Source organism: Etheostoma spectabile, chromosome 11 (genome assembly GCF_008692095.1).
Source record: "Etheostoma spectabile isolate EspeVRDwgs_2016 chromosome 11, UIUC_Espe_1.0, whole genome shotgun sequence".
Taxonomy (NCBI): Eukaryota; Metazoa; Chordata; class Actinopteri; order Perciformes; family Percidae; genus Etheostoma; species Etheostoma spectabile.
The window spans coordinates 20878339-20888842 of record NC_045743.1 but is presented as its reverse complement, the minus strand read 5'-3'; the positions used below and the strand labels follow the sequence as shown (position 1 = coordinate 20888842).

General features: G+C 41.7%; 2 protein-coding genes across 3 annotated transcripts in view; both read left to right on the top strand.

Annotated features, from left to right (window-relative positions):
* Window positions 1–8375, top strand: part of LOC116697852 (GTP-binding protein 8) — a 15616-nt gene extending 7241 nt beyond the window's left edge. For both annotated transcript variants that reach the window (XM_032529379.1, XM_032529380.1), the window contains exons 4-8: window positions 15–113; window positions 2044–2174; window positions 2822–2921; window positions 5819–5937; window positions 8188–8375. In XM_032529379.1, coding sequence (XP_032385270.1) covers window positions 15–113; window positions 2044–2174; window positions 2822–2921; window positions 5819–5937; window positions 8188–8278 — 540 coding nt within the window. In that variant the 3' untranslated portion in view covers window positions 8279–8375. The remainder of the gene's footprint in view (window positions 1–14; window positions 114–2043; window positions 2175–2821; window positions 2922–5818; window positions 5938–8187) is intronic.
* Window positions 8291–10504, top strand: part of LOC116697850 (ileal sodium/bile acid cotransporter) — a 12065-nt gene continuing 9851 nt past the window's right edge. Inside the window, exon 1 of the mRNA XM_032529376.1 lies at window positions 8291–8308. The gene's annotated coding sequence lies outside the window, so the exon portion shown is untranslated. The remainder of the gene's footprint in view (window positions 8309–10504) is intronic.

Below are 10504 nucleotides of genomic sequence, written 5' to 3'. Positions count from 1 at the left end.
GTGTGTGTTCCCAGGTGTGTTTCATTGGCAGGAGCAACGTGGGCAAGTCCTCTCTCATCAAAGGGCTGTTCTCCCTGACTCCTGAGGTAGAAGTCCGAGTCTCCAAAACTCCAGTGAGTAGTCTCAGCCGACATCCTGTCCGTTGCAGTTTCATGGTCCAGCGGAGGTTGGTGGTTTTTTGCCCCCAACGTCTCCCAATGGTTATGTTTAGGGTTGAGGTTAGGTTTAGCTGTTTAGCTGGAAGGCAAGAAAACACCATCAAGCTGGTCCAGCGTGTATTGCTTATGTAAGATGACATTATTTAAAGTTACATAGATCTTTTTCTTTTGTTTTATTGGATTATTTTTAACACAAAAGTTCCAAAAAAGGAAGAAAAGTTCAATGCAGTCTTCTGGCAAACAGCTAAAAAAACCTTTTATTTAGATTTCATGTCAAAAGTACTGGTACATGTTAGTAGATACAAGATGACAGGAGCCAGGTAACACATGCAAAGTATGACCACTAGATGGCACTACAAAATAGATATTAAGATGAAAAGGATAATATGAAAAGATATGATGGAAAACACGGGTGTGCAAACCGATCAGTGACTACGTTCACATGCACATAATATTCCGGTTATTGCCCTTATTCTGAAAAAGAGGACATTTCAACTAAGCTGTTTCCATGGCTAATGAAAGAGTATTCCACTAATGTTCCTGTTTACATGTAGCTGTGGAAAACGTGATGTTTTCAACGTTTACCAGCGTAGGAGGACTTGTTGGAGCGTGTGAACACCGCGTCCCTCTTTCGTTCCTTCAAGCAGCTTCTAGAAACGTCGTGGTAGCGACGTGTGCACATATCCAAAAACCCGGTGATATCCAAATCTAGGATTTATTCATCATTCTCATTTTCTATTTTCAGAACTGTTCATACTGTTCATATTGTAATATAATAACATCATACTATCTATCCCAGTACCCTTGCACTATGCACATTTAAATAATTGTATTGATCTCTTCATTGCACTCATGCCTCTGTATCGTTTCTGTTTAGAGTACGTATATATTGGGTATATATTAGTGTGTATATTTTTTGTTTTGGTTGATATGTATGTGTAAGCACAGTGTGAGTAACGATGCTCCAAAGACAAATTCCTCGTATGTGTCCTCATACCTGGCGAATAAAGCTGATTCTGATTCTGATTCTGATAATGTTTAAAAGTAGCTCTGTTTCTCCTTCTTATCGGGTCTGCAGCCCTGCAAACTGTCGGCTGCTTGGTCAGTGTACAGAAACCATAGCAACACACCGGGCTGACCACGAGCCATAAACGGGTAAAAACCCTGACGGGACTCATATTCTGAACGTGCTGTATACATGTCCAAATAATGCCTCTAAAACCAGAATGATACCGGAATATTGCACATGTCTTAATCGGAAAATGCTACGTTCAGAGAAAAAGCCTTATTCGGAATATCAAACTGAAATATGCTGTTTACATGACCTGTATCACATTCGGAATATTGTCATGTTAGGAATAATGGTGGAATATACACTACCGGTCAAAAGTATGGGGCCACTTAAAAATTTCCATTCCACTCGATGTTAGACAGAATACCAGCTGATCTGAGTGGGGGGGCTGATCTTATGCAACCATTATCAGCAACCATTCATCCAGTGTTCCAAAGGCCCATTCTGTTCACTAATCTGATATCATTTAAAACAAACTAACTGAGAAAACATTGGAGAACCCTTTTTGCAATTATGTAAGCACATAATGTAATCTGAAAACTGCTGCGCTGGTTAAAAAAACAATGCAACTGATCTCAGCTGGTATTCTGTCTATAATGGAGTGTAATGGAAATTTCGAAGTGACCCCAAACTTTGGACCAGTAGTGTAGGTGTGCGTGTAAACGTACTCCGTGATCAGTTAATTGCTTTCTGTGTAAATAGAGAAAGATATCGACGTAGGATTTGCCTGGTTCATAGTAGCTCTGGTTTGCCTGGTTCATAGCTCATTGTTTTTTCCTTAAGTCTTCACTCCCTTGTGTTTTTCCTCGTCAGGGTCACACGAAGAAGATGAACTTCTTCCGAGTGGGCCGAGCTTTCACTGTGGTGGACATGCCAGGCTACGGTCACAGAGCTCCCAAAGACTTTGTGGACATGGTGGAGCCGTATCTCTACACGAGGAAAAAGTAAGGCATTTTTTTAGTTAGCTGCCTGAGGGAAGCAAGTGCTGTGGGCTTATTAAAGTCAAACAAACCGATATATGAACAGATATGGGGGTGGTAGTAGCTCAGTCCGTAGGGAGTTGGGCTGGGAACCGGAGGGTTGCTGGTTCAAGTCCCCGTACGGACCAAAGCATGGTGGTGGACTGGTAGCTGGAGACGTGCCAGTTCACCTCCTGGGCACCGCCAAGGTGCTCTTGAGCAAGGCACTGAACCCCCAACTGCTCGGGCGCCTTTCCATGGCCAGGCCCCCCTCACTCTGACATGTCTCCATTAGTGCATGTGTAGGTCCTGAGCATGTGTGTAATTCAGGCCTGTGTGTAATAACAACAGAGTGAAAAGTGTAGTTTCCCCTTGTGGGATTAATAAAGTATAATATTTTATATTTAGATATGAATCAGACTATACTAGGTCGGGAGGGGATTTTTCTAAAAGACCATCACAGAACTCTCTTCAGTATTACCGGAGGTGACGCTCAACCAGATACAGTATAGGTACCGGTCTGGTTTGAAGTGTACTGACCCGGTCTTCTGCACCTGAGGAGCTGTGCCTGTGCTCTCTGATTGGTCCCGTCCATTAACCCGCTCTACGCTAACACCTTACTGTTCCCTCAGTCTGGTGAGGACGTTCCTGTTGGTCGACGGCAGCGTTGGTGTCCAGAAGGCTGACCTGATCGCCCTGGAGATGTGTGAGGAGATCAGACGTCCATATGTGGTAGAACACACACACACACACACAAACACAGTCACTCACACTGTCTCCATAAATAGTAACATCATGTCTACTTAGTTAGGAAATATTTCCAAATGAAGAATTCTATAAAATCTCAGCTTGAAAGCAGAATACATGGACAAATCTAAAGGTAACTATTACCCATATGCCAAACAGACATTATGTTCCTTCCATCCATGTAATTACAATCAGGAGTATTATGGAACTGGAAATTTCAGCCTCAATGTAATTTTGCCTTACATTAAAAATGAATGCAGTTAAAAAAAACATGCGTTAAAGAAAATATAAAGAGAGTTCCTTTACAATAATACAGGTATGAAATACAAAAAATAAAAGTTACATGGCAATATGAGAAATGGACAATTCCTTAAAAAAGGCAGCACCAGACAGAAAAGTCTTCAGCCTTGATGTAAGAAGTGAAAGTTGCAGCAGTTTTCTGGGAGTTTGGTCCAGATATGTGGAGCATTGAAACTGAACGCTGCCCCCCCCCCCCCCCCTCCCCCCGGTTCGTGCGACTCTGGGGACAGAAAGCTCCTTCCCAGACCCCGGATAGGTCTTGGGGGGGGGGGGGGGGGGTCACAATGTAGCAGCAGAACAGATAAAAAGCCAGTGCTTTACAAACCAACAGTAGGCTTTTGAAGCCAATTCTTTGAGAGGCAGGAAGCCAGTGTAAAGACCTGAGGACTGTAGTAGTAAAAGAGGGCTGCCTGATCTGAGGAACATAAGCGATGTGTGATAACAGTGTTGATTATGGTGATAACGATATCGCTTGCGATGAGTAAACTGATATCAGGGTTTTCCCCCCAGAAAAGTTGTTCAGCCCAGTGGGAAGAAACCGAACAGCAGAATCATGGACGGGATCGCGAATTTGAGAATTTACAAAGGCTACAACACAAATTCATAGGGCCCTACATTAGGTCAGAGCTAAAAGCTTACTGGAGATTTGAAAATATGATTAAATATATCTAACTTTCCAACCGAGCCGCCCCGCTGTAATTGTAGTTTAAAAATGTCTTAAAAATACATTCAAAAAATGCATTCCAGGGATTCAGGTCTGGTGGACACTGTGGGGAAATAGTGTGCTCCATTTGCTTCTTTTAGTATTCTGCTAAAATACAAAAAAAGTGTTTTTGGAATTGGCAGCTGATTGGACGAACGCATCACGTGAGTCTGGCTGCTTCCGAATTTCAAAGCCAGGCCGCCATGGCGGCTCTCCACCAATCAGATTGGTCATTGAGTCCTACTGCCGGGTTAGCACTCCACCCATCAGATCGGTCATTGAGTCCTACTTCCGGGTTAGCTCTCACCAATCAGATTGGTCATTGAGTCCTACTGCCGGGTTAGCACTCCACCAATCAGATTGGTCATTGAGTCCTACTGCCGGGTTAGCACTCCACCAATCAGATTGGTCATTGAGTCCTACTGCCGGGTTAGCACTCCACCAATCAGATTGGTCATTGAGTCCTACTGCCGGGTTAGCTCTCCACCAATCAGATCGGTCATTGAGTCCTACTGCCGGGTTAGCTCTCCACCAATCAGATCGGTCATTGAGTCCTACTGCCGGGTTAGCTCTCCACCAATCAGATCGGTCATTGAGTCCTACTGCCGGGTCAGCTCTCCACCAATCAGATCGGTCATTGAGTCCTACTGCCCGCCGTCCTGTCCAACATGTCCAATCGGTCCAGATGAAGGCCTCTCCGACTGATGATGGCACAGAACACACCAAACAGACTCCAGTCACCAACCTCGGCGCATGGTGCATCAGAGCCGTAACATAAAAAAATCCGAGTGTCTTTCACTATATTTCGCAGCCTTTTGCGATGTGTTAATTATGCCAGTTGATATTGCGATGATGATGGAAAAAAAAAAACAACTTCATATTGTGTCCTACTAGAAAGGCAGGGTGTCTGAGACTTGGTGGAGCTACAGGAAGCCTTCTCTCCTTTTCCCAATTTACCCGTCCTTCTTTAAAGATCTTCATCATTATGTCCACAGTGAATTAATGCTGAACACTCTCACTCAGCTATTTAAAAACTGCTGTCCGCTCTGAAACGCCACCGCTGAGGCGTTATAATAAAGCACCCCCACTCTCTATGCAGTCAATTATTCATGCTCCCAGGATATTAAACACTCTGACCATTATTAAGGCTGTGACAGGACAGCTTATAACGAAGATCAAGTCTGCTCGAAGGCAACAGAGGCATGAAGACAGGAACTGGAAGGGCCACTTCAAACTAAAACTTAAAAAAATATGATAACGGGATAAGATACAGTGCTTTGTACCAGAGTAACAGCACATCAGGAAGTTGTAATGTAGGGGCTGTTTAATTTAGGGAACTGTTAAGTTCTATTCATTGATTTCCTACACTGCAACTTAAATGATGTTGGAATAGAAATAAAATGGGGAATGTGCAGCCCTGGAAACAGAGACTGCATAGTGCAGCGTTCTTAGCTGTAGATGCACTGATAACAAATGAGAGAAAAACGAGGATCACAATGCTGTCTGTTGGAATTTTGTAGAGCAACTGTTATGATTATCGGTTTGAGACATTTTTTCTCTGATGTCAGCTCGTTAAATTTTGAATACGTTCTAGTTTCTTCTCTCCTCTGTGACAGTAAACTTAATATCTTTGAGTTGGGGACAAAACAACACATTTGAGGACACCGTCTTGGGCTTTGGGGAACACTGAGCCACATTTTTCACCATTTTCTGAAAATTTTGAGACTGAAAAACTAACCCATCCATCAGTAAAATAATCCACAACGAAAAGAATTTTTTGTTGCAGCCCTATCATTTTTGAATGAGCTGCTGTCCACTCCGTTTACCTTTAGTTTGCTGACAATGTTCTTTAACTGTATGAAAACGTTTTGTTGTGCAGATGGTGGTGACGAAGATTGACAAATGTGGCTCGGGAACACTGCTGACCAATTTACTGGATCTTCAGGATGTGGTGAAAACACACACCACGAGCTGCTTCCCCCAGCCGTTCCTGGTCAGGTAAGAGTCCCACGTTGTAACCGGCTGCTTAAAGAATAAGGCTGGTGTAGGGCTGCTCCATGTGTCCTTTTCTATCGTCCTCCTGGTATCCACTGGCGCAATAAAACGACGACGAGTGGTCTTCTTTGGGAGTGGCAGCGGCAGACAGCGCGCTGCCGTTTCCGTCCTTTGGGCTGCCTTGTTGAGTGCCGCGGCACTGAGAACACTATATTTCACACAGTTTAAGCTCTTTCTTTTCTAAATGAAATGGGATTAGTCCAACGAATCGTTGGCTTTGCATTGCGTACTGTTAGAATTTATAATTGCTTTGCTTAACCCTTGTGTTGTCTTCACTTTCGGGACCCTCTCATATCCCTTGAGTCAAATTGACCCGGGACTTAAATGGTTTTTTTAACACAATTCTGATCTCTAACAATTGAGATGACATACTGTATATGTTTAGGGAATGCAATTATTCTCCACTAGAACACAATTAAAAATGGAAGTGTGATGTGTTTTTTGTCGTTTCCTCTCATGTTAAAAATCCACTATGGAAAAAACATAAGTGGTTATATCCACAATAGTTTTCTGAATTAGGTATACATGTTTATCACAGAAAATAAAGTAAGACCATTGATTTTCAGGTATAAAATTTCTTGTAAAAATTTGAAATGGGTCAATTTGATCCAAATACCATACAAGGGTTAATATTGTGTGAATTATAATCATCATGTGAGTGTGTTGTGTTCAGTTAGGGTGAGGAAATGTTGCAGTGGAAAAGAACACCAAACAAAGGAGAAGCCTATAACCTAAATGATGTCCTCGCGTGACCTTGTGATGTATCTGCCGAAACCAGATGTCTCCCTCTGTACCCGAGACACTCGCCCACGAGTAAAAACAGCACCTCTGATTCATAGTTTAATCATTTATAAACCATACAAGCTATCGACTTACCAATGGTTGCGTCTGAAAGGTAACGAGTTAGCGGTTACAGAGGTCTTTTCCCGGTCTTTCTAGCCTCTACAGGTGATTTTCTATCCAGCCTGGAACTTCCAGCCTCTTTCGGGGTCGTTGGGCTTTAAATCCACACTGTTACATCCAAGATTGATCCACTTTATGTCCATAATTCATCGCGTTTTGGCTCATTTCTGCCGCTAGCTCGCGGCTCCGTCTCTCCTCTCTGTTGTTTCCGGAAATACAGGCACCAGCATGCCCATATATGGGAGTCAATGTCACCCTATTATATGGAAGGCCAGAGGGGACAAAAAGGCCAATAGGCTGTATGGCAGGCCAAGAGGCGCACATTTTTAGACACGCAATTGCTTGTGTAGTATTGGTGTGGGTGTAATATCAATAAATATGACATTATTATGTTATTATTGGCATAAGTAAATGTCATGAGAGCAAAAGCGTCTTGACTTTCTTTGAAAAAATATATGTAATTTGTCAACTGTATAAGTTATAATGATTATTTCTTCACAGCGTGACTCCCAAGACATATGAGAAGTGTTTTAGAAAGGAAAATGGCTTAGGTATTACTTATCTGTCTGTGATATCACTACATATCTGGAAGATTCATGTTTCGTTTTATTTATTTATTTGTCTTTAACAACCATTCTACAACCATTTTTAACATTCAAGTGACCTCATTTCAACCCAAATATATATACTAATAACCCAGTTTGTCCTGAAAAACATGATGTTCATATCTTGACTGTAGACAACAGGGTGGATGTTTTACAAGCTTTTTCATAAAATAAATCCAGACGGACAATAAACTGTCAAAATGGCCTCAGGGCCCAGAGGGTTAAAGTTGCTGAGCTTTCTGATTATGAACGTCTGAAAGGTGTGTATAAGGGGGCAGCCAAAAAGAGAGGAAGACAGACAATTTGGTAATCTACTGCAAGGGACTTGTCCCTCTGTACTTTGCCTGCATCTTGTCTCCAGAACGTTGTGTAATAAAGCACACTCTATGCTCCAACTGCAACTGAGAATCTCTTCCTAAAAAAGAACCCTGGGGCAGAGTTGAGCAGCCCAACGGTACCTAACTGAAAGCCTCTTACCGATCGGTTCAATACGAATGTATCGTTACACCCCAAATGCATCCATACATTTTTGTTTTCCCAGCTAACCAAAATCTTGAATTACAGCTTCAGATTTCTGTTCAAAATATTTATTGCTGTAACAGGACAAGAACTTGAAGAGGTGGATGGATGCATTTAGCAGTTTGGTAGCCTCCGTTCTCTCTGTCTGTCTCTCTCTCTGTAACAGCTCCCTCCACTTCTGGGGGATCTACCTGCTGAGATGCTTCATTACCCACGTAACAGGGAGCCTCAGGTTAACGGACACTGCTCCCAGCTGACCAGAGCTCCACGTACATCCACAATGCTTGGTTCACATGCATCGAAACAACTTCTTCAGAGGCTTTTATTTTCTAATAAAACATAAAATACTCCTTTTGTTGGTTTGGCTGGTTGTCCTTTTACTTTATAGTTACACATTACATAAACTATGTCAACAATGTTTCATTTCTGGGAAAACTGTAAATCACGGAGTCGAGACAGAGCAGCTGGAGGACATAAAATCTCCATAAAATATCACCAAACTTCACCAAAATCACTGAAAATGTTTAATGCACTCTAATATCCTGAATGTGACATAATTCTGAATCCTGTAAATGAGTTTCTGAATGCATACTGAGATTTGGGAATGTGTACAGGAAGCTGTTAAAGGACAATTCCGGCACCAAATGAACCTAGGGGTTACCACATGAGTACAGAGTCGAGACTTCTCTGGGATGTGTTTTCATGCTAATCGAATGTGACCAATTTTAGCGCAAACTGCTAATTAGCTCATAAAGCTAGTCGGGGCACGCTAAAGTAAAAAGAAATCGCTATTTCTTAACCACTAATGAGGCTCAAAATAACACCACACATCCATGATGGCATAACCAGGGGCCCTACGTGTTAAACCAAAGCATTGAGAACTTTGGAAGTGCACAGACAGTTTATTAAAAAGATAGTTTATGAAAACTACCACTGCCAGTATACAGGCAGGCGCCATCTTGGGAAAACAGTCGTACCGGTCGAAGGACACAGCACACGCACGGCGTTTGTCTATCCCTAACCCTTTGAACCTTGTTAGTGGTGTAAATATAGCGATTTCTTTTTACTTTAACGCCCCCCCCAAAGACTAGCGTTACAAGCTAATTAGCGGTTTGCCTTAAAACTGGTCACATTCAATTAGCATGAAAAAAACATATCCCAGGGATAACCCATGTGTTATTAACCCTTGTGTTGTCCTCGGGTCGAATTTGAGCCATTTTCAAAAAAACTTTCCAAAATGAACATTTTGAACAAGATTTCTATGAGGTAACCACCCACCCACACACACACACACACACACACACACACACTGCTGATGCCTGGAGAGCATGTGAAATACATGATTACTTTAATTGAATTTAGGGCTTTTTATTCTATTTTAAAGCATTTGAAAAACATTTTTCTAAATGTTTTTCGGAACAGTATATCCCGACGTAACTTTGACATGAAGTGGTCCTCTTAACTGCTATTTTATTAACTAAAAAATAGGTTTAATGTTATAAAAATTAGGTTTATTGACATGAATCAAAAACATTGGAGGAAACGTTTGAAGTTAATGGTCGACAGGAAGACACAAGGGTTAACCCCTTGGTACATTTTGAGCCGCATTTGTCCTTTAATGCGTATTCAGTATCTGTGTGTGTGTTAATGTGTAAAAAAAAACAACTTTGCTGGCAAATAAGAAGTCTTATGGTTCATGTTGGGCAGATGGAGAGAGAAAGGCCCTGAGCACTGTTGGAGCTCAAATCCTGCTCCGGTCTCAGGGTCCAGATAAATCCACTCAGAAACTAAGATGTTGATGAGTGATCATTTATTCAATAGAATATTCCAGAGACAAGTCATGAAACTCAGCATGCAACAGCCACAGAGTTGTCTGACCCTCCTCACTAAGTCTTACCCTCTTTATTTACATCAGGGCAAAAGCTCATTAAACCTTGTGCCTGTTCTCCATGTCTCCAAAGATAAGGTGTGGCCTTCACTCCCATCCTGCAACTGTCTCTCCCTAGGACATCCTGACCTGCTTTAGAAACAATAGTTACACTAAGAATTCAGTTAGTTGCACAAGCAGTGTCCACTTCTTATATGTCAATAATAAAGCATTGGAGCACTATAAGCATACATAATTATTCACGGTAAATATGTGGTTAATCATACTTCAATATATGGTTTAACCCTTGTGTCGTCCTCGGGTCAAACTGACCCGTTTCGGAGTGTTTAATATCAGAAATATGGATTTCTGTCACCCAAATTGCCCAAAAATAACATGGATGATTCCATACAACATTACTTTCATTGAATTTTGTGGGTGTTTCATTTAATCTTATAGCATTTGAGTTCTTTTTTTAATGGTTTTCAAACAGTATCCGGACTAAACTTTGACTTCTACCCATCTGAGATCACCTAAACGTCCTCAGATCTTAACTATAAGTCAAAGTAATTCATAATTTCTGCCTTAGTAACTAAAAACCTATGTATAATTTGAT